General features: G+C 35.2%; 1 protein-coding gene and 1 long non-coding RNA gene across 19 annotated transcripts in view; one reads left to right on the top strand and one right to left on the bottom strand.

Annotated features, from left to right (window-relative positions):
- CFAP299 (cilia and flagella associated protein 299) overlaps nucleotides 1–27833 on the bottom strand; it is a 625333-nt gene that overhangs the window by 188200 nt on the left and 409300 nt on the right. Inside the window, exon 6 of one of the 18 annotated variants that reach the window (XR_013371133.1) lies at nucleotides 15713–15903. The exons of 16 other annotated variants lie outside the window; for them this stretch is intronic. Coding sequence is in view for 1 of the 2 variants with exons in the window: in XM_077882652.1 (XP_077738778.1) it covers nucleotides 3706–3915 (210 nt within the window). In the remaining variant the exon portion in view is untranslated. Of the gene's footprint in view, nucleotides 1–3237; nucleotides 3916–15712; nucleotides 15904–27833 lie in introns of those variants that run through there. One more of the 18 variants, XM_077882652.1, reaches the window with a different exon arrangement.
- On the top strand, nucleotides 12277–26251 carry LOC144304187 (uncharacterized). Its single transcript, XR_013371138.1, has 4 exons — nucleotides 12277–12435; nucleotides 14707–14898; nucleotides 15066–15121; nucleotides 25397–26251. It is a non-coding gene; the product is annotated as an uncharacterized LOC144304187 (long non-coding RNA).

The raw sequence follows: 27833 nt of genomic DNA, 5'->3' as shown, positions 1-27833 counted from the left end.
GCCACTTCCCTGAATTCCTGTATCAGTTCTAGCAATTTTTGGTGGAGTCTTTTGGGTTTTCTACGTACAATATCACATCATCTAGGAAGAGTGAAAGTGTGACTTCTCCTTTGCTAATTTGGGTGCCTTTTATTTCTTTTTGTTGTCTGACTGCTGTGGCTAGGGCTTCCAGTGCTATATCAAACAACAGTTGTGAAGGTACACAAAAATAAACTTAAAATGGATGAAAGACCTAAGTATGAGACAGGAATCCATCAAAATCCTAGAGGAGAACACAGGCAGCAATGTTTTGACATGGGCGCAGCAACTTTTGCTAGACATGTCTCCAAAGGCAAGGGAAACAAAAGCAAAAAATGAACTACTAGGATTTCATCAAGATAAAAGCTGCTGCATAGCAAGGGAAATAGTCAACAAAACTAAAAGGCAATCTACAGAATGGGAGAAGATATTTGCAAATATATTAACAGATAAAGGGCTGGTATCCAAAATCTACAAAGAACTTACCAAACTCAACCCCCAAAAACAAAAACCCAGTCAAGAAATGGTCAGAAGACATGAAGAGACATTTCTCCAAAGAAGACATACAAATGGCCAACAGACATATGAAAAAATGCTCCACACTACTTGGCATCAGGGAAATACAAACCAAAACCACAGTGAGATACCACCTCACACAGGCCAAAATGGTTAAAATTAATGACTCAGGAAACAACAGATGTTGGTGAAGATGTGGATAAAGGGGAAACCTCTTATAGTGCTGGTGGGAATGCAAACTGATGTAGCCACTCTGGAAAACAGTACAGAGGTGACTCAAAAAATTAAAAACAAAGCTACCCTGTGACCCAGCAATTGCACGACTAGATATTTTTACAAAGGATACAAACATAGTAATTTGAAGGGGCAGATGCACCCCAATATTTATAGCAATAATGTTCACAATAGCCAAAATATGGAAATAACTCAGATCTCTGTCGAGATATGATTGGATAAAGATGTGTGTGTGTGTGTGTGTGTGTGTGTGTGTTATTTTCAAAAAGAATGAAATATTGCCATTTGCAGCAATGTGGATGGAATTAGAGGGTATTATGCTAGGTGAAATAAGTCAGTCAGAGAAAGACAAATATCATTTGATTTCACTCATATAGGGAATTTGGGGAACAAAACTGATGAACACAGGGGAAAGGAAGGAAAAATAAAATAAGATGAACATAGGGAGGCAAATCATAAGAGACACTGAACTCTAGGAAACAAACTGAGGGTTGCTGGAGCGGAGGTGGGTGGTGGAAAGAGATAGTTGGTGATGGGCATTAAGAAAGGTGCTTGATGTAATGAGCACTGGGTGTTATATGCAAATGATGAATCACTAAATTTTTACCCCTGAAACTAATAATACAGTATATGTTAACTAAATTGACTTTAAATAAAGACTAAAAGACAAAATAGAACACATTTTTAATTATATTTATTTATTTTAGAGAGAGAACAAGAACACATGAGTGGGAGTGGAGAGCAAGAGGGAGAGAGACCCTCAAGCAGACTCCTTACTGAGTGTGGAGCCCACCTCAGGGCTCGATCTCACGATCCTGAGATCATGACCTGAGCTGAAACCAAGAGTCAGACACCCAACTGACTATGCCACACAGATGGCCCAAATAGAACATATTTTATATATTATTAAAAAATATAATGTATTATATCCTGTCTACTGTTATTAAAATTAATTTTACAACTTTTTTAACATGGCTACTAGAAAATTTAAAAATATATGTATAAATTATATTATTTTTCTATTGGACAGAATTGATCCATTGGATAAAATATAAGCTTCCCTTTCTCTAGTTTCTACCATTTTAACCCCTTTTCTGGTCAATGAATCAGCCTACAGTCTGGTCTGTGATCCAATTTGGTACATAAAGTATATATAACCAGACCATGATTCTATTACATACATTCAGACTTTTAAACACCCTAATCTCTTTGACATAAGTCCTTTTGTTTTTTTAGTATTTTATTTATTTATTTGAGAGAGGGAAATAGAGACCACAAGCTGGAGAGGGGCAGAGGAAGAAACAGACTCCCCCTGAGCAGGAAGCTAGAATTGGGCTCCATCTCAGGACCCTGGAATCATGACCAGAGCTGAAGACAAACACTTAACCTACTGAGCCACCCAGGGGCCCTGACAGAAGTCCTTTTAATCTCTGATTTCCTTGGTGAAATCCTAGGAATATCTTAAAATTTATTTCAATGGTTTTCTCTATGAGATCTACTCTGACCTGTCTAGGCAGCATCAGACACTTCACTGATGATGTTCCCACCTCTCTATGCTGATTAATGATGTTCCTTCTGTACTCTCTTGTAATCATTGGTAAACACTTTCCTCCTACAACAGACTTGGATTCTCCCACGAACTGTAAATGCACTTAGTGCTTACCAAATAAAAGAACATAAATGGAATTTGGAATCAAACAGATTTGCTTTGATTTATGTCCCCACCACTGATTAAATATGTGACTTTGGAAATTTTATTTAAACTCTATTATGCAGATGATATGAGGTTTTGTTGAATCTGTGTTTATTCTACTGCATACCAGTTGATACTCCTTTACAAAATATATCCTTTATATTAGTTTCCTTGCCATTTAACTGGTTGTCAGTAAGATGTTTCCAGACTTCATAAATAAAGACATTTCCAGGTTTTGGCTTAAGATTAATGAGAGATTTCAGTAAGAGTTACATTAAAGAGTTACTGAAATTATACAAATAATGCAGGTGACATAATTTAGAATGGCAACTTCTTACATATTTTTTAATTATGGAATTTTTAAAAACTTATTAAATTCATTACAGTCAAATGGACATGAAATTCTTATACTAACCAAAGGCCAAGTGAAAGGCAGCATAACCTTTTCAAATTATACTTAGGGAGATGGAAATAAATGAAAAAGAGGCATGGCAGGGCTCATTTCAAATACTGATCATTTTCCCAGAATTCCTTCTAAACACTGGAGGTTTCAAATATCAAAGACTATTTTTGATGGCAGAAAGAGTAAAATGTATCTGGGAGCTTCTAATTTGGGGGAAGGAAAGTCTCAAGTGCTCATAGATGACCACTAATGAACTGACATCTAGCAGCTAATAATGAAACCATGTTGAAGGCATGTATTAGAGAACCCATAATTCTATTATTCTTTTAAAATGTAATATGATAGAATGAAAATAAGCAGTGAAAAATAAGCAATATCATAATCATGTATACCACAACTCAAAGCACTCACCCAATTCTAAAAACATATAGCCAGGCCTCAAAACGGATAAAGCCTATGTGTTGTAAAACCTCTGTTCCATTCCATTCAAAATGTATTTAACATTATTTACTGCCTCTTCCATTCCTATAATTTCTGCATCTAGTCCTTCTGTTTTAAAATAAGCCATGTGTTTGACAAAAGAATGTTTTCAAATTCTTTAATTCAAATGGTGAATAAAACAAACATATTTTGATAAGTTTTAGGCTAATTCATTTTGAAGGCTTAAATCATGTTTTTAAAAATACAGTGTTTTGCTCTTTATGCTAATTTGTAACTTCCTGCTTCAACAAAAATGACTTTAGAGAGACAACACAACATGTTTCTCTGACATCAAAAAGTGCTTGCAAAACATTGTGCTGAATTAGTTGAAAATGAATCAGAAAACATAAGGGTTGCATTTCTACTGAACTTCACAGGAAGTTGAATGTGAGAAACCAGAGTGCTTTGGGCAGACTGGTTTTGCGATTTTACTTAACCCATTCTTGTGACAGTTAGAGGCACCTCTTTCTGCATGAAGGTTTGTCCATTTCAACTTGATCAACAATTTGTTTTGCTCTCCTTTGTCCCTCTTCCCAGGTGATGCTCTAACTAGACAGAAGTTGAGAAGGATCTGCAAACAATTTACAGATGATAAGTGGAACATGACTGACATCTCTTTATGATTTCTTGGGTTAACTATGATTCAGAAGAAGCAAGAGATTCTGGTTTAGTAACTAATAAAATTGATTTAGGATGAATATTTTAAAATTTAGCCTTTATTCTCTCTTAAGTACATGAATTTAATAAACAGCCCATCAATATTTTGTCAACCACTTATTTAGTTTTGGACTCTCAATGCATTTTTCTCTTTATTTGAATTTTACTCCACGGAAGGTTTCAAAAGAATTTTTAGAATAAGTGATAAAGATACATATTTTATTGATAAAAATCAATCCACTACTAGCATTTGTTATTCACAGATTCCATTTCATAATGCCCTTCTTGGGAAGGGGAATAGTAATCATTGAAGGTAGAAAACAGCATCAAATACTGCCACTATGACTTTACCCAGAATTTTTTCAGCTCTTACGCATCTCTACCTTCTCTAAAGTTGCTCAATTCTTTCACTGTCTCTTGGAGGTGTTTTGTTATTTACCTGAGTAGTCTATCACTCATGAGTTAGAAATGAAATCCAAAAGTATACTAAATCTCACTGCAACTCAGTCAGATAACTCAAATTACTTCTGAGACCAAATTAACCCAGATATAATTTTGGTTTAAAGTTCTATCTGATGCCTACAAAGGCTTTACTGTCAATAGTGTGGAACAGAGATCATAGTCTTTTTTTTTTCTTTAATGTTATTAATGGTCCAACTCAGTGCAATGAAGGAGCTAGACTATTAATTAAATTTGACTTTAATTAAATGTTAATTGTAATATTCACATATAGTTAGTGACTATGATCTCATCTGATAAAAATTTCAAGCCCCATACACAAAGTTATATACGATAACATGATAACACTACAGAAATTTCAGATAAAATTTATTGTGACATCAAGTTATTGACTTCAACTGATTTGGTGCATTTTTCATTTCAGCTCTTTGCTGAAGTTGTTTATATTTTCATAATTTTGTTCCTCAGTGTTGTCTGCCATGCTTCTAAGAACACATGTGGAAACTAAGATTTTATGCTTTTCAAACACATATTCTGTGTGGTTTCTGCAGTTTGAATGAATCATTTATTTACGTAGTAATAAGGTAAGCTCCTTGACATCTTCTCATTGGTTTTTATTCCAGACTTGTTTTCTTTCTAAGGCCACCTTGCACATATCAAAGGGTTGACATTCTCATTCTCTGATTTCAATTTTAGGTTCTAATGTGCATGGAGGGCTTACTCTATTTTATCAAAATTTGTACTTTATCACAGTAATTGTTATAATTGCTGATATATATTCAAGACCTCCTTTGTTCAAGAATGGTAACAAATACTTTACATGGATTATCTCACTTAATTCTCACCACTACTTTTCAAAGTGTCATTATCTTGACAGCTATCCCTTGACTAGGAGTCAACATGAGGTTAAATATGTGCCCAAGTTCACACAGCTAGGAAATAACAGAGCTAGGATTCACATCCAGTCTCTAACTTTAAAACCCACAGACTTAAATATTTTTCTTCATGAAACTCTCATCTATAATAGGAAAATTTCATCTTTCATATTCATGAAATAAAAGACTTGTGAAGTAACACATTTCCTTTCTCTAGAATAATAAGAAAACCTTCAACCAGTCAGAAAATTTGACTTAAAAATTTGTTCAAGTTGCTTTTAAGCCAATTATGATCCAGTATTTGAAAAAAAAATTTTTAAGATTTTATTTATTTATTCATGAGAGACAGAGAGAGAGAGAGAGAGAGGCAGAGACACACGCAGAGGGAGAAGCAGGCTCCATGTAGGGAGCCTGACATGGGACTCGATCCAGGGACTCCAGGATCATGCCCTGGGCTGAAGGTGGCGCTAAACCACTGAGCCACCCGGGCTACCCCAGTATTTGAAAATTTAAGAGTTTTTTTCTCCCTCTTGAGAGAGGATGCATATATGTTCAACATTATAAATTAAAAAATTGGAAAGTCTCAGGTACATAGTCCCACAGCTTAAGATATATTAAAAAAAATAAATGTCCCATGGGATGCCTGGGTAGCTCAGTCAGTTAAGTGTCTGCCTTTGGCTCAGATCATGATCCTGGGGTCCTGGGATCGAACCCCATGTCGGGCCCTCTGCTTAGCAGTGGGAAGTCTGCTTCTCCCTTTCCCTCTGCAGCACCCAGCCTCCTCGCTCATGCTTTCTTTCTCTCACTCTCACATACATAAATACAATCTTTAAAAAAAAAAAATAAGACCTCATTAGAATTTTATCATAAGGACCATTTCTGGTATTTTAGATTTCTGTGGAATATTTCACATTATGATTCTACATTAAATAAATGTTCCTTGCTCACATGTAATGGTTGTTTAAGTAGTATTAGAGTATCTGATTATGATTCGAGAGGGGTTCCAGTCTTTATGAAAAATTCATGCTGTGACCATTAAGACAAGGGGTTTCAAATCCTTTAGAGTTTGTGAAATCTGTGTTGTACTGTGACTATGACACTTCAAAGTGACTTAGAAGACAACGCAGAAGTTGTGCATGATTTTGCCACTGGTAAATTTATATCTCAAGGAAACCAATACAATTAAAATGGAACCTCGTGGTTTTCAAACTCTAAAATAGTAAATAAATTATAGTAATGCTTGATCTTACTTTATGTACAAAAGAACTATAACAGGAATTCACAAGTAAAGGCAAGAAAATTTGGATTGGGGGGAAAGAATACAGTGATGTAGATTCTGACTTATTTGTTGGATAATCTTGAGCAAGGCTCCTACTAATTCCTACTAAAGAAAATAAAGTGCTAGCAGATATATTAGTACTACCTTTATCTGCCCATTACAAGTTGAATATATAAGGGTGGAAGACACATTTTCATTTCTTAAAAGGCAAACTCACCCTTGTGTGAGTGGTCTACATTAGCAGAATAACTGGATGGCTAACATACAGAAAGAGTTAATGCAGGTTTAACGTATGTGAACAGGTGAATAAATTTTCATGCTTGATGAAAAGGACTTTGCTGAAACGTAGTAAGTTCTAGATTTGAAGTAAGAAATGGCCCCAAATCGGCTTACTCAGAGTTATATTCTTGGGCAAATCTCTCTTATTCAGAGCTTCTGTTTGCTTATCTCTAAGGTCATCATGATACAAATCAGTCATAGGATGCATAAATGAATGTCTAAGACACTGAAACATAGCACATGGTTAATAATGTATGCTTTTCCATTTACAGATGGTAAAAGTAACTGAGCCTCGATCTCCAAGGGTTGTGAGGACAAAATAATTTATCAGAGTATTAATAAAATCATCCCCTAATAATTCTCTATCAAGTAACTTCATGTCAGTATTAACTTTGACCCTAGTTAATGAAGTTATCTAAAGTAAGTAGAGTAGCTTAGTTTCTAACTTAAATCACTTTCCCTTTCTAAAAGTTTATTCTGCATTCTTCTCTAACCTCCCATCTAATCTGTTTATTCTTGGTACCTAGGTTTCTCTAACATAGGAGTAAGATACTTCCAAAGGTATGCCCAGCTTCCAGGATTTCGGTGGTACGTATTGCCTCAATGACATCCTAACTACCTGGCAGACTGAAGCACCTTCCTTCCTGTCCAACACTGGTCAGAACAGAGCCAACTGTATCCTTCTATTGGAAGATAACTCTATTTACTAGAATTTAAGACTTTTTGTAGTCAAAAATCCCTCAGAATTTTTGTATGCACATATGTAAAATCTCCAGATGGAAAACTAACCTCATACTATATGTTAATTATTGTTGGAGAGCTTTACTTAGCAGCCCTCAAGTGACTCGGCAAGGTGCCGAGGAGAGCAGATATAAGAGATGAAGAAAGTATTAGATGTTTATGTTAAGTCGACCACACTTAATTTAAAGGCTTACCCATTCCAAAGAAAACCAAAGCTTTGAAAATTCAAGAACATATTGTCTAACCCTAAACCACTTTTAATAAACAAGGACTTTCCAGTTACCACAGCAAATTATGTTTCAGGGCCTATTATGTGTCCTCTTGTCTTCCATATAATGGCTTCTCTCTTCTTCTTGCTTCCCCTGCCCACCCCCATCCCCTATAGAGACTGGTCAGTATAAAACAGTGCGGTTAATATGGTTATAACATAAACAGGAGAGACTTTCCAAACAAATATGTTCATAATTCTAATAAGATATCACTTTCTAAGTACTTAAGATGCACTAACTAATAAACTCATCATTACACACACACACTAAAACCCGTAGAGAGCATCACATCAAACACATGTGTATATATGTAACATATATGCCATTAGATTTAATTTTATCTTGGTAAAATAAGCAGATATGGTGGATACTAGTGTTTGATTGTTAAAAGGAGATGAAGAAACTGAAAGGCTGTGGCCACTCGAATGAGTTCCCTGATAGCTAGTCTGCTGGTTTCTGGTACAGTGAGGCTACAGACTCATTTGCAGCTCTTGAGTCTATTAGCTTTTATTTTTCAGCACCAATTGCTTACCAATTGCTGAGAGTCAGGCACAGTGCTCAGATACTGAAAGTACATATAAAGACACAAGAATGAGTAGTTTGCCTTCAAAGACTACACAGGTGAGTCGGGAAACTCTACACTGTCTTACTGTTTCCTAGGTTTAATTAAAACCTGGAATGGTGATTCTCACAGTATCATTCCCAAATTATCAGTCTTGGAGGGATTATTAGAAATGCAAACTCTCAGGCCCCCTCCCAGATCTACTGAATCAGAAATTTAAGAATCTGTATTTTAACAAGCCCTCCAAGTTATTTTGGTGCACACTGAAGCTTGGAACCAGTAGTCTAAATAGAGAGATTGGTGAAAAAATACATAGCTTCACGTGGAAATGTGGGAAAAGGCTTCTAAGGGACTGACACTTGAGCCATGCCAGGGAGGGTTTACACATTTTATTTCTAGGCAGAAAGGACAACATTAACAAAAGCAGAGAGGGAAGAATGTCATGTGTGTGACACTCCTACAAATTAAAAACAAGAGGCAGAGATGGTAATAAAGCAAATTAGGCTGGGTCCAGGGTCTAGATGTATTGAATATTTTAGGCCTTATCTCATATAGGGCTTGAAATAAGGGCTGTAGCAAATAAGTTCAGGGACCCACTATGAAAAGGACCTGTAACTGATGCTCCTGCAAAATTTGGGCTTCCTGTTGATCACCTGTTACTGACCATGGCTCTCTGGAGCCATCTGATTGAACAGAATGTGTCCAATTGGGAAATGCTGGGAAAGGAGAGAATCAGAAGGAAGCCCCAGACTCAGATGCTTTCAGATAGGTGTGACATCTCTGGGATCCAGCTGGGCTTTGACAAATTTAATCAAAGGTAAGTGAGTTAGAGTAAAGGGAAGGAGGAAAAGAGGTGGAAGGATGTCAAAAGGTGGTTTTAACTAAAATTCAGGGTAACTCTATTCGAAATAAAACACACACAAACAACAGCAACAAAAATACAAAGGGAAAATTTTAAGATTAACCACATGGATATGTTTGACTATTGTATAGTTATTATAGATGCTCAGTTCATAGACCGGGAAATACGACATCACCTTTTCTTCATCTTGATCTAAGATACTCTTCACAATGACAGGGGCAAGGATTAGCTCTACCCACTGTTTTATTCCTTCCTGTATCTTCACAGCAATTTGTTATTTACAAGTTTGGGAATATAGTTTTATCATCCTCAAGCCCATTTTATAGGGACAATCTTTGAATATCCTCCTTGTCTATTTTATTGATCAAGTGTGTCAGAAGGACAACTTTATTTGCACAAATAGTATAAACATTTTGAAAAGAGAAGGATTACATTTAGAGTAAATATTTTGTATTAATCACTGGGGAATCTGGGTTACAGAATGTGGCCGACTTCAAGGATTGGTGGTAGCACTGTAGCAATCAAAAAACACTTTCAAACTCTGGGGCCTCCAGCGGCTAAGGCACAGCTACAAATTTAGCATTCCCTCATTTTAAGCACTCCAAAATATTTTAGTGATTGTCTTGATAGGATTCCAGTAAAAAACAGCTGTCAAAATGTATCATATATTTGCAAACCACCTACACAGCACTGTTACTATAATTGGTTGAGGTTTGTTTTTTTTTCATTTGACTTTAAAAAGGTTGTGGAAAGCATAATTTAGGTTTGGTCAAACTTTTATTAATGTTCACAGGAGAAATACAGTCCATAATTAGACTTCAGTTTTTAAAGTATTTCATATTTGAAAAATAAGCAAGCATATAGGTGGCAATTTTTCTTTACAGCTTCATTAATCTAAAAGTCAAACCCTCATGGGCTGTAGTGTGTGCATAGTATTGCAAATCACCACTTTTTAATCTGTTGTATCTGCTGCATCAAATAGCCAAAGTAATTTGGTCAGCAGTGTTTTCATTGGTTTTAATATCTCCTTCCCCACCTCCTTTCCACTCTAAATTGTGACTTAATTGCACTAGGGTTATCCTTTTTAAGCCATGACACTAAAATAGCCTGGAGTACTACAGTTCTTTTTGTAGAAACCATAGTCCACTAAACAGAGGGTCTATTTCACTACCCACATGTCTATCATGGATGTCTTAGAATTCAGGGTAACTAGTTTACTGGTTAAAACAGAGCCAAAAACAATAGCAATTCCAAATTGCAAAATTTCTAGAAAATATGTGGAGGTCCTTTCTGACATTAGTTTTTTTTTTTTTTTTCATTATGCTGTTCTGCTTGGCCCTGAACATTGAGTTTTATTGCCAGACTCAAAAAGGGTACCTCAAAAAATATTATTTTACTTCTCTGAATTACTTTAACTGTGTTTTCAAGCAAGGCACTTTCCTATATTGATAAAATCAATTACAGACTCTTTCAGTTAAAAACAAAAGTTACACTGTGGAAAATATTAACTCTAGTAATCACCAGGGAAAATATCTGTTCATATGGCTTCAATAGGCAGCTCTATATGCCTCATGGATCAGAACTTCTATCCTGATCTCTTGCCCTCCATGCAGCCTAACAATCTATAGAATATCACTATTTCCTTGTTATCCACAAGTCTGTCTACATAAGCATCCACAATTCTACATTTTCACTATTCATAGTACATAAATGTTTGTGATATTTAATGCATGAGCCTAGCAGGGAGGTGATTATAATGTGAATTGAGATTTTGGCCATGGAAATGGGAGAGGAAATGGTGGATCCCAGAGATCTTCTGCAAGAAGAATTCAACACTTGGGGCACGTGGGTGCCTCAGTTGGTTAAGCGTCAGATTCTTGATTTCAGCTCAGGTCCTGATCTTAAGGTTGTGGGGTTGAGCCCTGTGTGGGACTCCATGCTCAGGTGGAGTCTACTTGAGATTCTCTCTCTCTCCCTCTCCCTCTATCTCACCCATTGTGTGCTCTCTCTCTCTCTCTCTCTTTAAAATAAGCAAATAAAAAAATAAAATAAAATAAGCAAATATTTTTTTAAAAAAAGAACTCTAGTCTTGATGGGTAAGAGAACACCTTAGCTCAAGGGCAGTGGTAAGTGGGGTCCCTCTGGTAGGGATGGGAAAGTATGATGTCAAGTACAGACATCCATGAAAGTATAACCTTATGTTTTCAGCAAAGAATTTTTTAAAAAGATATTGTATTTATTGATTAGAGAGATAGAGAAAGCAGGAGGAGGTACTGAGGGAGAAGCACACTCCTTATTGAGCAGGGAGTCCAGTGTGGGGCTCAATCCCATGACCCTGAGATCATGACCTGAGTCAAAGACAGCCATTTAATCAACTGAACCACCCAGGTGACCCAAGCAGGGAACTTTTAACACACATAAAATAAGAATCTTAAGGCAAAAAACAAAAAATAAGTCACAGATGATAAGTGAACATGAAACACTAAACAAAAGGCAATGATAAGGAAAATTTAAGAGTTTTCTTTTTTTTTTTAAGATTTTATTTATTTATTTGATGGATAGAAAGAGCATAAGCAGGAGGAGCAACAAGAAGAGGGAGAGGTTAGAGCAAGGAGCTGAGCAAGGAACTGGACAAGGGGCTCAATCCTAGGACCCTGGGATCATGACCTGAGCTGAAGGCAGACGATTAACTAAGTGAGACACTCAGGTATCCCAGAGTTTTCTTTTTTTTAAAGAGTCACACATAGTTTCTCATTGAAAAACAATACTGAAATTTGGTAGAATGTACCAGCCAACCCTGCCTCTTGATGTTCACATTTTTGGATAATGCCCTTCTACACTGAATAGAGCTAACCTATGGCCAGTAGGACATTATGTAAATGACACAGTGTCACTTCCAATATGTCATAAAATATATTGAAAATTCTGTCTGTTCTTGAATCACTCACTCTTCCACCTTGACAGTGGATCCTCCAGCCCAAGTCAAGCCTTCATATATCTGCTATCCTAAATGACATTGTAACTGAAACTTCATGAGACAAGAAGCCAGAGCCAGTCAAATGAGGTGCTCCCAAATTCTTGACTTAGAAAAACTATGAAATAATAAATGTAAGCTTTTGTATAATTCGTTATGCAGCAATAGATCACTAATATGTCCTGCCTGATGAGTTTTAAGGATTATAATTTATATAAAATTTAAATATATATAAATACATAATTTTATTATAATTTATATCATTATATATTGTATTTATATAATTTAAACTTCATATATTTATGTTTCAGGTGTCAGAAACTCAACTCAAGCTGCCTTAACCTGAATTCCTTCCCAGTAATCCCTAAATAAGGAATTTGTTGGTTCAAGTAACTGAAAGTACAGGAGAGAGCTTGTTTCACAAACTGCTAGGCTTGAGGGCTTAAGCAATATTGGGCTTTTCTGGCCTATGTGCTCTTTGGCCTTTGCCCTCCTCCTACATTATTTAGTTCTCATGCTCTTCATGGACAGATGACTTTCAGCAGCTTCAGCCTTATATTCTTCTAGGTTCCAGTGCAGTGTGGGAAAAAATGACTCTTCTTCCCAATAATCCCAGAAAAATTCTCATTGTATCACTTTAGCCTTAACTATACATCAAATGTCTCTGACCCAGCCACAGAGCTGGAGTAAAGAGAGCATAGCTGTCTAGTTTAAATCACATGCTTCCTCTTATGAATAGAAAGGCTAAATGTGAAAAAAGTTTTTACCAGAGGAAAAGTAGGGTACTGGGGTCTTCAGATGAGAAGTGCAGAATGGATGCTGGGCAGAAATATCTCCCATGCCTTATATCAATTAAATGAAGTAGTTGATAATATTACCACTTCCCACAGAAGACAATAAAAGACAAAAGACAATAAAAAAGCTTGAGTGGCTTGCGTGGAATTCTGCAGCTAGATGTGGAAGGGCTGGTCAGATTCTAGAACCCATGAGTCGCACCACATTATTATATTACCTCTCTAAATAATCCTATGAGTAATTATTTTACAGTGACTTGAAAATTTGAATTATTTAGACATTTCATCTGCTCTACTCCCTCTATCCTAAATTATACTCCTGTTCTGTATAACCTGATCATTTTTTTCACTTGTCCTATTTCTTCAACTATGAATCCTAAGTGTTAGATGAAATACCTCAAATGGGCTAGGCTATAGAGAATCAGTGCACAATCTCATTATCTAAACCTTTCATTATAGTTATTGGATGAACAAATGAGTCTTAATAAATTCCCTTCAGCCCTTGCACATAGTCCTGTTCTAGTTCCCAGCATACCAGTTTGAGGGCTGTGACAGGCAAGGTTTTGTTGGCTATCCTTTCTGCTCTTTATGAAATCTATTCCTTGAAGATTAAATGTCCAGAACAATCTATAGTCCTAGACTATTATACAAAGATACAAGTGCTTATCTCTCTCTTCATTTATCAGTATCTTTTTTTGTTTGAAATTCATTCTCATCCCAGTCTCTTTTGAAGTACCACTTAAAAATTAGTAGTTGTTAAATTGTAATTGTTAAAACCACTCTGCTAAATTCTTCAAGATCAACAATATTGAAACAGTTCTGCTAATAATCAAACAATTTCTCTGTATGTCACCTTCCCTGAAACAAAGAAAATGGCATGACTATTTGCTCAAAACAGCGTTCTTTATTCATCAACAATAGCAGATATTTAAGGGCACCTGAATCTTCCTCTTCCTTTCCTTAATATCTCCTACTAAGGCTTTTGAGCTTGATTAAATGAAAATCTCCTTTAAGGAAGAAAAATGTGGTATGATAATTTCTAAACATAAAAGGCATACAATTATGTATGTGATAATCATGCAATAAGCACTTTATATACATTTCTTAAGGAAGAAGGCTGTCACAAAGAATCAGCACAAGCATAAAAATACATGAGTTCAGGCTCCAGTTCAGAAAAATAGCATACTTAGGAAAAACAGCAACTTACCAACTCTCTTTTCTTTAGTTTTTTATTTATACCAACTATATATTTCTTTCTACTGTAAATATAGACTGCATCTACCTTGTAACTGCCTGTATAATCACTGATAGGCTTAGATATTATTTTTATATTTGTTTCTTTTCCAGATTCAGTTTTATAGGCATACATAGGCTCAACTATTGAATTTCCATTAGCATAAGTCATTGGCAATAACTCTATTCATGTGGTCAAAGAGAAACATTTTTCTGAATGAAAATTCATTTTAGTAGATTTGAGGGGGATTATTGATTTTAAAAGAACTATGAAGTCAGTAAGAATCATTTGCTTATTTCTAAAACCACCTAGAATTTAAATGATGTTTCCCTTAAACACTGATCATATCACATCATTTCTATATCTCATGCTTTAAGCTGTTCATTCAACAAAAACACCTGGGTGGGCCATATATGTAGCATGCTGTACTACTTGCTATGGAAATGCAAAGAAGAATTTCGCCCAAGACTATGTAGTAGCAAAGATGAGACTCTGAGCAAGTGGCACTGTCATCCAAGAGTGTGCAATGGCACAAAGATACCATCAGAAGCAATAAATCTCAACACAAGGTAACATATTATTAAATGTCAAAATGGACGCACTGGTGCAGGCAACAGCAGCCAGAAATGCTGGTGAGAAAAATAAGGGGTTGGGGTGGAGTGAAGGCAAGACACAGTTTCTTTAAAAACTGTTTAAAAATTTTTTTTAAGTTTTATTTTATTTAAAAACCTTTTAGAGTTCAAGAATGAACAGGAAATGCAAATGTGAAAAGGAGGAAGGGGACAATTCCAGGTAAGAATAAAAGGTAGGAATCAATGCAAAAAAAGGACAAGCATGGCAACAAAAATAGAAATTGGGGGGAGGAGGATAGAAGGGTCCAGAGGGGTGGAACAAGTAGGAAATAATGTAAAAGTGGAGTAAATTGAAGTAAAAGTGTTTTCAAGCTCTGCTCAACAGAGCCTGGAACTCTGAATCATTGGGATTCTGGAGACTTTTTTTTTTTTTTTTTTTAAATACCTGTTACATGCTGGGATTTTGCATATACTTTCTTCAATGAAGAGTACTACTGCTTTACAGATAAATAAGTAAATGAGTAAGTAGATAAACAAGCACACAAATACATAAAAGCTGAGAGCCAAATACTAAGGAGACACGAAGATGTTGAATAAGGGAGTGTCAAGGAGAAGACGTGGGCAAAGGTGTGCCAGGGGAGTAGAAAGGAGGATACCTGTCATTGAGGGGTTGAGACAGGAGGCAGGGCTGGGAGAAACCAGAGGAAGTCTGTTACAGTACTTACACGAATAGTGTCTAAATATCTAAATTTATTATCTTATCCTTTATCTTGAAGGGATTCAAGTGTGTGGTGACAGGGTCTGGACCTACCTGTGGTGACACAGAGTAAGAGAAGGCATATAACCCTAATTATTCTCCAACAACTGTGCACAACAGCTGACATGCCAGGGCTCTCTTCATCTTCATCCCATTCCAGTAAAGTAGGATGTACAGCTAGCTATGTGCTGGTCAAGCTGCTCCTTGCACTTAGAGTCACAAAAAATAGCTTCTCTGTGGCAGAACTAGGAAACAAATGGAATGAAATGTCGACTCAAAATATTCCCATTTAGGGGTCATTTAGAAGATATGGAAGCATTGAAAACAAGAAGTAATTTGTCAGGATGACTTAGTGTCGGGACTTAGTGTCATCCCGACACTAAGTCTTAGTGTCTATGCTAAGTGTCTATGCTACTAAGTCAGAATGCCTAGCTCAAGTTTCACCCCCCTACCCCAGTTTGCTATGTGAGGCAGGGGTGAGGTACTTAACCTCTCTGTGCCTCAGTATTTTCTATTTAAAATGGAGATAATAGGGGCACCGCGGTGGCTCAGTCGGTGAGCATCAGACTCCTGATTTCAGCTCAGGTCATGATCTTAAGATTTGGGGATTGATTCTGTGCTCAGCAGGGAGTCAGCTTGAGGTTCTATCTCTCCCTCTGCCCCTCTCCCAACCCCCGTTTGCATAACTGCTCTGTCTCTCAAATAAATAAATCTTTAAAAAATAAAAATAAAACAAAAAGGAGATAACAACAGTGCCTATTTTCTAATTGTGTTCTGAGGATTAAGAGAATCAATGTAAGATGCATAGGACACTGTCGGACATACATTAAATATGTATGTGTTAGCTATTGTTTTTAGAAATAGTTCGGCTAAGACATATCTGTATGAAAGCATACATGTGTGGCAAAACTGCATTGACCTAAATATGCATACAGAAATGAATGCAAGTAAAACTGAGGAAATCTGAGTAAGATTGATGAGTTGCATCCATGGCAATATAGTGGTTGTGATTCTGCAATGCAGTCTGTAAGATGGTAGCATTAGAGAAAACTGTAAAAGATATTATCTCTTACAACTGCATGTGAATCCACAATTATCTCAAAATAAAAAGTGTAATTTTTAAGATGTGTGGGTTATTCTCTATCCCCTCATAAATCTGTGGAAGAAATGACTGTGTTGCCACATACTGGTTTATGTGAAGGGAAGGATTTCATGTGATATGGAAAGGAGTCATCTATTGTGGTCTTAAAAGCAATATGCACTAGCAATATATGAAGAAAGGAGGGAGAAGAAAATCAGTGGGAGGAAGAGGGGATATAGTAAATCAGTAATTTTTTATGAAAAAAAAATCAGCTTAACTGCCAGTGGAGACTGGAAAATTGAGAAAAGATTCCATAATCCCAAGGCTGCCAAAAAAGCTGGTTTAATTTGTTCAGTGCACATTAACACCCAAATGAGGGAACAGCAAAGGCTGGAACCCAGACCCCAGACATGTGGCCTCCATTAAAGAAAAGGACCTTTTTGGTAACTTACACAAAGTAGCAATGAGGGCTGGTACAGGTATGCAATAGACTTGCTCCTGTCCAACCCAAGGTCCAAAGATTGGAAATAAAGAAGAAATTAGAAGAAAAATAAAAATATAAAAAATAAAAGATCCTAACCCTCAATAAAGGGACTGAAACTTTGGAATCTAGAATTATTATTTTGCCTTTCAATGTTTCTGAGGAAATATCTGGACTTAGGTATAATAAAGTAATTCCAAAAATGCCTTTTTTTGGTGTGGATTGTAAGCTCATTTTGTTCAACTCAAAAAACTAAAATTAATTTTTTTTCTTTTTTTAAAAATTTGCCTTTTTATCATAGAAATATTATAAAGCACAAATATAGATATAATAGTATAATGGATTTCTTGTGTCCATTGACCAGGTTCAAAAACTATCAAATGGTAAATTTTATCTCATTTAGCCATGTAGCCACACCTCCACTGAATTATATGAAAGGAAATCATAAATATCATATATTAATGTGTGTTTACTTCTGTTTATGTCTCTAATTAAGGGTTTTTTAAAAAAAATATTCAAAATAGGATTATCACAACTAAAATTCCCCAATTGGCTCATAAATGTTTTTTTTTTTTTTTAGTTTATTGAAATCAAGGCATAAGGAAGTTTCCTTCACTGCATTTAATTAATATGCATTTCAAAATAATTCCTTCTTCTTCCTCCTTCTCTTTTTCTCTTCTCTCCTTTCCTTTTCCTCTTCTCCTTCCCCTTTTATCCCTTCTTCCCCTCCTCCTCCTCCTCCTTCTATCTATTGGATGAAGAAATCAGGTCATATGACAGAAGTTTTTACATTCTGGATTTGGCTGATTTTAAACCTAATGACATATAACAGTTTCCTATATTCTTTGTTTTCTCTAGTTAGAAATTTGATTCATCTGCTTTCTGTAATTTCTGATGAATAGTTGCCTGTCTTACTACAGCTTCATTGAGAAAACCGTACCTTTTTTCTTTTCTTCCTCTCTGTCTCAAGTTTTCAGAAGATTTATTGTAGGATACACAAGTGTGGCTTCTTTTCATTCATCCTTTTAATAGGATTGATGGGATTTCATTAATTTGTGATTTGATATTGTTAGTTTATTTATTTATGTATTTTTTTTAAAAGATTTCATTTATTTATTCATGAGAGACCCAGAGAGAGGCAGAGACAGGAGAAGAAGGCTCCATGCAAGGAGCCCAATATGGGACTGGATCCTGGGACTCCGGGATCATGCCCTGAGCCAAAGGCTCAACCACTGAGACACCCAGGCATCCTTGATATTATTAGTTTAAATAAAAACCTCTCAACTAGTATCTCTTCCAATTTTTTTTCCACTCTGTTCTGTCTCCTATATATAGGACCCCTATGACAGTTATATTAGGCTTTTTCATTGAGTCCCAAGTCTCTTACAATCCTTTAGGTATTTTCCATCCTTCTTTTTTTCAGTACTTCAGTGTAGATATTTCTTATCTGCTGCCAAAACCTATCTATTGCATTCGTAATGTCATTAATTGTATTTATCACTTTTAGAATTTTTAATTTTTGCCTACATTATGGTTCTGTGGTGAGTTATAAATACCATCATTGTAATCAGTTACTTTAAAGCAATTAACCTGGTAACTTCAATATCTTGATGATTTTAGTGTTCCTTTTTATTTATTTTTTCCTCCTGCCTTCCTGTCATTTGTCCCCACCTGTAGACATTCCTGGTAGTTATTGATGAAATGTTAGACACTGAGTATAAAAAACTGTGTAAGTTCTGGATAAAGTTATCTCCTTCCACAGAGGATTTACTTTTGTCAAGTTGTCAGTAAGAACTGATATAATTCAGTCGATTATATCTAATCAAGGGCTGAGATGAGTCAAGGCTGAGTGTTAGTTTTGTAGAGGTGTCTATTTTGAGTTTTCCCTTAGAGCATAGAGCACAGCTTTTCACAGGTCTCAGCTGAAACACAGTGTTTTCTGGGGCCCACTCTTACCGGCAGCTCTAAAATCCAATATTAATCCTTCCAGCTAGGTGAGAGGAACAGATTCTGTTTCACATGCTAGACAATCTCTGATAAGACTACTTAACTCTGCCATTGTCCTGCAGAAATAGCCATAGGCATTATGTAAATCAATGAGCATGGTATGCACAGTAAGGCAGATTTGGTCAAAGGTTGTACTTTTCTAATTTCTGCATTAGGTCATCACTTTCCGTTTCACTTCAGTGCTGTGCCTGAAATTTGGTGAATATTTCACGGGGGAAAATGGCAGAGAAAGTTGGCTCACCTAATTTTTTTTTTCTGGAATGTGGGGCTCTCAAATGCTGGCTGCTTTGGTTGCTCCCATCGATTACCTTTAAAACATGGTATTTATTTGTCTTTTTTATATTCTACCTTTATAAATATACTTAGTAGAAGAGATGGTTTGATACAGATTACTCCATATTAGCCAGAAATAAAAGTTTCATCTACATTTCATTCCTCATTTTGATTATGCAACGGTCTTCAACACAACATCAGGATTCTTTGATGGCTTCCTTAATTTCTAAACATTTTAGTTTATTTCAGGTGTATCTCCTATGTGTGGAAGGGGACAGGTGTTGAATTCTTGATAGGCTGGCTTTACTTCAAAAATACAGACATGAAGGAGAAGAAATATTTTTTTTTTTTTAAACTGGGGTAAGGGTAGAAGGAAGCAGGCAGCAATCCAGATAAAGTGAACAGCAAATCAAAATCCTTGAAGTGGAAGTTTGGGTGAGCTGTTTTAGGAATAGCAATAAAGGCAATGTGGTGTAAGCAGAGGAGTAAAGGGGGCAGTAGAAGAATTGGTTACATAGACCTATGTAACCACATGGTTAACCTAGGTAACCACATGGTATGAGATCTAAGAATTTACTAAGCATTCCTCAGTTTTCTACATGTAATTTAATCCATACAAATACATACACTGCTAAAATTGAATGTAGGCAAGAAGGAAAGAATAAAGCAATTCTAGAAAAGTTACATATAGATTATCTTTTCCAATTCTTACAAGACTGTGAGTTAGATATTAGTTCCATTTCATAGATGAAGAACTTGATGCTTGGACATGTTAACTGAACTACCTAAGATCATACTACTAGTAAGTGATAGAACTAAGATTTGAATTTCAAGTGTTTTACATCTATATGACTGGGTAGAAATTGTCATTGTAACATCATTTTGTTTTTGTTTTTGTTTTTTTCAGTTATTTGAGCTGTTTAAAAATGGAATTGCCTATTTCTGCAGTGGTTCTTAACTTTTTGAGGTCCCTGACACTTTTAGGAATTTGACTAAGTATGGAAAATAACCCACGTATTCAAAATTTTACATATAATTTCAGGTGTTATCTGATCCCTGAAACTTATCTGGGGACTCCTATGGCATCTATGACCTCAAGTTAAGAACCTAGGAGAGATTGAGAGTTTTCTGGTTCTATAAACATTCAGGTAGAGGCTGGGTAACCAGTATAGTCTGCCATTGTAGAGAAAAATGGAAGCATGGATTGATGAACTTCTGGCAATGGTCCTAAAATAATTGTGAAAATTGCCAAATTAGCATGATATATTTGTATGTTCCCTCTCTTGGTCACCTGTACAAGTATACCCTTGTATCTTACACAATCGTAAAAGCCTCTGCTACCTTGAAGCATTTCATCCAGTGCACCTTTTAAATTATTTCCATGGTGTTAGAGTTGGCAAGAGAGTGCTTTGAACCTGGTGGCAAGGATCTCCACCCAGGGGGAGAAAAAGGAGAAAGAGAGAAGCAACCTGAGCCAGAACACCATCTACTCTACAAGACAATTTCTTTTATAAAATGCCAAAATCCTCAAATGGCATCGAATTGTCATATTTATTTTGTTGACTCAGTTGGTTCCTAAATTGCAATTCAAATCACTTACTGGAATATTTCAATGTGTTAAAAATAATATCGAAGCAAACAAAGACTCATGCCTTTCTCACTTCATATAACCATTTTGTTTATAAATTTGCATCCCAGACAAACCTGCTTTATTTGGATGGTCAGTTTTTCAAAAATATTCTCCAAAACTCTCAGAAGCCCAATTTTAAACTTTTATACAAACATATTTGTACTGATTTTTTTTTCACTTTTAGTGTTCTGGTGCTTCTATTAGTTAATTTTCAAATTATTTTTATTTTACAGAGAAGTGTAGGGTAAAGGATACTTGGCCAGAATCTGAAGGAATGCATTCTAATTTTATTCTCCAAACTGATTAACTAGATTATCTAAAAATACATCAACTAAATAGAGTCAACTAGCAAGAAAATAAATATGGTGCATTACACATGCAAGAGGTTTCATCAGAAATTAGTAAATATTAATGAATACATGACCCTGAATATCCATTGTTTTATTATTAAATTTTAAATCACTTTTTGTTTATTATTATTAAGATAATGCATACTTATTGAGGAAAACCTGGATATACAGAGAAGCATAAGGAAAACATATTTAAGAATCTGTAATTCTACTACCCTAAAATATTAAAATTATAATACTTTATTGCTTTCATTTATATCATGCAACTATATCTCTATAGTATATATTCATTTTAATTAGAAGCATGTTTATATGTTTTAAATAGTATAAATATATATTAATATATATACACATATATATTATATGTTTATATCTTAATTTTGTAAAGCATATCCCTAGGCCCTTATTCCTTAGAACACAGTTTTTAATGGCTACATCATACATAGTCCACCAAATGTAAATATTTTTTAATAAATCCTTTCTTTGGATATTTAATCTATTCAGATTTTTATAATCATTACTGTGACAATCAACCTTGCTCATAAATATTTAGAAACTGAATCACTAGATCAAAAACCATGCATGTGCTAAGCTATTTGACACATATCACCAAAGTATCTTTCAGAGTCGACCCATTTCCAGAAGCATCATCCATGTATGTGAGTTCTCATTTCATTTCACATATTTTTCCAACAGTGCTTATTAAACAATTGCCAAAATAAAATATGAAAATTATGTAGTTATCTTAATATATATTTACTTAGTTGAAGGTGGTTTGAACATTTTTCACATATTTTTTGGCCATTTGTAATTTTTTTTGAGAATGAGATTTTTAAGATTTTTGTTCAAACAAATGTGTTTTTCTTTTAAAGAAAGAAAATAAATTTTTACTATATATAGATATATATGTATATATTTATATTAGCAGAGAAAAATGTTTGAAAGGGCACATGCCACTGAAGGGGAATATTTGGAAATGCAAAAAGATTATTCTTTATATGTACCTTTGTTTTGTTTAAATAATTATTACTTTTGTTTTTAAATATATAAAATATTATTATGCTTCTCCTAGAGAGTATATTTATTGTATAAAAGTTTGGTGATCCTGAGTGTAACTTCTGTGCCTGGAGAAATCAATTATAGCTATTTGGATTCCTAAAATTAGTATTAAATTAATTAAAATCACAGATTTACAAATCTGTTTACTTAAGGTTTTAAGCTCAAATTTTAAGATATCTTGTATTTTTCATAAATTGAATAAATTTTACAAAATCTTTCAAGGAGCTTCTGATTAACGTGTAATCAGCCTATGTAAACAAACTGGAAAGTTTTTAAGCTCTACCATTTACAAACTTAGTTAATTCTTTGAAATTCTATCAACCATGGCTCAAATATAAATTTAATATATTACATCTCTTTTGAGTTGACTTTTTTAAGAATAATTTATTTATTTCAGAGAGAGAAAGAGCATGAGCAGGAGGGGCAGAGAGAGGAAGAGAGAGAGAGAGAATCTCAAACAGATTCTGCACTGAGCCAAGTCTCATGAAGGGCTAATCTCATTATCATGAGATCACAACCTGAGCCAAAAACAAGAGTCAGGACACCTAACCAACTGTGCTAACCAGGCACCTCTTGAGTTGAGCCTTAAACAATGCACTGGTTAAATGGGGCACTGACCACCCTTCCAACACACACAGCTGGAAATCTGCTTATAACTTTTGACTCCCCCAAAACTTAACTACTAATGTTTTACAGTTGACTGGAAGTGATAACGAACAGTCGATTATCATGTATTTTGTGTGTTATACTAATTACATACTGAATTCTCAGAATAAAGTAAGCTAGAGAAAATGCTATTAAGAAAATAATAAGGAAGGGAAAATACATTTATTTACAATACTGTACAATATGTATTAGCTAAAAAAATCCAATGTAAGTTGACCCACACATTTCAAACCTGTGTTGTTCAAGGGCCACTCAAATTCAATTACTCCAAGTTAGTACTTTGCTAGAGTACTTAAATAACTTTAGTAATCCTAATATATTAAACTCTGAAATATAGTAACATGTAAGACTCATTAATTACATGAAAGATTATTTTATAGGGGCACCTGAGTGGCTCAGTCAGTTAAGTGGCTGACTCTTGGTTTCAGCTCTGGTCATGACTTCAGGGACTTGAGATTGAGCCCCACGTTGGGTTGGAGCCCCACTCAGTGGGGAGTCTATTCTGTGCCCTTTCCCTTTGTCCCTCCTCCTGCTTGTTCTTTCTCTTTCTCTAAAATAAATAAATAAATCTTACATAAGAGAAAAATTATTTCATAACTTTTGATCTAGAAATTGTAAGTCCTAAGAATTACTCAGATACACATTAAATTGGAATCTAAGGCTAACCTGCTAACACTCTACTATTCCCAATTACCTTATTAAAATACTTGGAATATCAAATAAAACTAATTGGCCAAGTTACTACCAAAAACCCCCCCTCCATTTCTATATTTAAAACATAGTGAGGTTATGATGATAATTTACACTTTATCATCCATATTTGCAACTCTAATACTTACAGAGTTTGAAGGGAAATTATCCATCAAGGAAAAAAAGAAGATTGGGATCACCATTTCTCTGGAATGAAGGATAAAAATTACGCAAACATCCAGATGGCTTTTTGCCTTGCTACTGAGGAACACATTGTGCTACCTTTTCAACTGACTGTAACAGCCGTGAATTCAAATCCATACCTTCTAAACAGAGTTGGCCAATAGCACAGAGCCTTTCGAGAAATTTTAACAAAGATTATCTTCTGTCTGGTTTGAGTCAACAGCTTCATACCCCCGTCACTTTACCACTGACTAGGATTGAATTAATCTATTCCCTGCTTCATACTATTCTGAATTTGTTTTATATTCTAACTGCATAGCCAAGACACAATTCTTAAGGATATTTAAATGATATCTGATTACATTCCTTACACACGTCAAAGCCAAGCTGATTTGGCGATTATATCATTTAAGCCATCCTAATGACAATTATAAAGAAAATAGTGCATAATAGGAATTGTGCTTTTTCATGTGGTTACAGACAAATACTAATGTAATTATATGTGAGATTTTAGTTTAATGATTTACATAGAATTACTATTCTACTTAGCATAGGAGATGAGATTCCTAAAATTACTATTCTACTTAGCATAGGAGATGAGATTCCTAAAATGGATGAGATTCTCACTGGATGAGAGCTAAATAAAATTAACAGTACCTGTTACCCACACAACTGTGCTCCTGTGTTCTTCTGTGGTCAATCATATCCTCCTTTCTTCACATGCCCAGAAGCAATCCTATGCCTGAACTACACTTTTTTTCTGGCTCTTAACAATTAATGATTAACTCTTAATAATTTTGGACACTTTTCTCCAGGTTCCATTGATTTTACATTGTCCTTCATAAAGCAAAGAATTTCCATTAATTTCATATTGGTCACTGATCTTTACCATCTATTTATTTGGTTGTACCTTTAGGTGCTTCTCTGTCCCAAACCAGTAAAACTTTAGATTTTCATAATTTGTGTGATTTTTCTGCCCTATAATTTGCCTACTTTTGATTAGCGAGAAATGATAGGTCAAGATTGGTCATAACAACTTGAAGTACTGGCCAACAATCACTAGTAATTATAAAACATCTGGCAGTTATTACTAATGGTCCTCTGATCTCCATTTCTCCTTTTTTCTATATTAATAAAAATTTTGGCTGTATCATTGCTCAACAAAAACTAAATTTCTTAGAGTCTTTCGCAGCTAGGAATTGCCACTTGACTAGGTTCTATAAAAATGGGTTGTGAGAAGAAACAACTCCTCTTAGTTATTCTATTAAATAGAAACACATATGCTCTCATTGTCTTTCTCCTTGTTCACATTATCTAGAATTGTGGCAAGAGCCAAAGGAGCCACCTTAGAGTACATAATGGAAGACGTGAATTTAGGATGGCTGAGCAACAACATGAATGAGTATGGGTCCCCAGCACCAGAAGGCCAACATATCAAACCTGGATCCTTATGCTGAGTCTGCAACTGAAGGGAGACAAAAAGTCTCTTGTACTTTACCATTTATTACTAGTTGAATAGACTTATAACTAATAACATAAGCTGAGAAGATGCACAGTGACATGCCAAAATAGTTTTCATTGGTTGAGAGCACATAATAGATTTTATTCAATTGAACTGACTGGATAGGAAAAAACAAATTAGTTATATTAACTGCATCATTCACTACTGGAATGAATGTTTATATATATAAAATGTTTCTGTACCAAACACCTTCATTTCTGAGCAAATATGGATTTATCTCTTCATTGGTGAGAGGTAAATAATTTTGGCCTGTGCCTAATACTTTGAAAAATCATGTACATCTATGATAGATTTAACATATTAAATTAATAAATATGCTTCAAAATAAGTCTAGAAGATTGTGGTATACCATAATACTAAGGGAAAACTTGAGAGCAAAAGAGATCTGAATTTGGATTATAGCTATTCCACTGTGGTAGGCAGAATTCTAAATGACCCACATGATTCCTATCCCCTAGTGTATATACCTATTGTATTCTCCATTCTTTGAATATAGATAGAACCTGAGAATATAATAGGATACCTTTCCTATAAATGGATATTAATCCATTGACTTTGAGTTAATCAAAAGGGAGAAAATCAAGGTGGACCTGACCTAACCAGCTAAGCCCTTAAACAAAAAATGACAGGACCATTTCTAAAATCAGAAAGAGTGGAAGTGTGAGAGATACTATGGTGAAGGACCAGAAAGCAGACTTTAGGAGCTGACAGTGGTCCCCAACTGACAGATAGCAAGACAACTCCAATCCTACTCTCACAACCTAAGGAAGTGAATTCTACAAACAACCGGAGGGAGGTTGGAAGCAAAATGTCCTTAGTTGGGCCTCTAAATGAAGAGATACCTGGTTAACATCTTGATTTCAAAGAAATGTGTGTTTGAAAGAAAAGATAAAATGAACTTTATGTCTACATGTTATCTGTATACATTTATATTAGCAGGTTAAAAAGTGTGAAAGAGTACACATCTTTAAAGGAGATGTTTGGAAGTGCAGAAATGTTACTTAGTTTTTATATGTACCCTGTCTTGTCTTAGAAAAAGGAAAAGAGATTCTTGTAATGGCAGAATTCTTAACAAATTCTCTGTCAAATTGTGTGGAAAACTGGGCTTTTAATCAATAAACTTGGACATATAGTTGAGATTTCCAAGCAAAACAGTGAAGATGCTGCTTGGGTTCCACCTGCTGCTTATAGTAAAATGTCAGATAATTCAGACTACAAAGGCTATTTCAAGAGATTAGGAGTTGCCTCACACATCGCAACCAAACCAGAGGACTTCCAAGAAAAGGAGCCAAACGAAAGAAGGGGTTACTTCAAAAAGATCCGTGGGTATGCCTTTTGTTAACAGAGTTAATGCCATGGAAATCCATGTAAGGCCCACACAGTCCTTGAAAAAATTCTATCAGTAGAAATATCTCAAGGTTGGCCTAAAAAGGACAGAGGAAGTACAAATGAAAGGACTTTGTCAGAAATCACCTTCCCTCATTCTACTGCAAGAAGCAGGCTGATAAATTACTCACCTGCAAATGTGTACTGTTTCTCATAAAAAAGGAAGGATGACTCAGAATAAAACTAAGAACCTAGAAGGTTGAACCAAGAACCACAGAGAATTATTCACAATATTTACAAACTAATCAAGAAACTCCTATTTGTTGGATGGATTACAGAACTGCTTTGGACCACTGATTCCTTTTTTTTTTTTTTTTTTTTTACCTTCCATTTCCAGTTTTTTTTCTTTTTTAACCCAAATCTTTATAGTTATTTTCCTAAATGCACGTCTCACCATTGCATGTTAGGAATGTCATGGGCAATTAACTTTTCTCTTTACTTTTATAGACCCACAGATGGAGAGGAACTGTACCCCAGGAGCTGTATTCATGGATTATGGTAGGACTGCATCTACACCTCAGTAAGATGATTTAGATGATGAGAGTTTTGTTTTGTTTTGTTTTGTTTTGTTTTGTTTTACTTTAAGCTAAGGAAATTTAGATACAACTTTGGACTGCGCCTGAGGAAATTTATAATTAGGTGATGAGATTTTGGACTACAGCTGATGATGTAATGGGAAGAGTCTTTTGGAGACCTTGGAAGGGGAGTGAATGTATTTTGCATTGGGAAGAGCAGAGTCCAGCAAGCAGAATTGTGAGAAGCCCTCTATAACTTCTGCTTCCTGTTATACACACCCTGTATCATCTCCCTTCAAATATGAGTGGAACCTGTGCATATGAATATGATG

This window comes from Canis aureus, chromosome 33 (genome assembly GCF_053574225.1).
Source record: "Canis aureus isolate CA01 chromosome 33, VMU_Caureus_v.1.0, whole genome shotgun sequence".
In the NCBI taxonomy this organism is placed as follows: Eukaryota; Metazoa; Chordata; class Mammalia; order Carnivora; family Canidae; genus Canis; species Canis aureus.
Note: the sequence above shows the minus strand (reverse complement) of the source record. Positions and strands in the feature narration are given on the sequence as shown.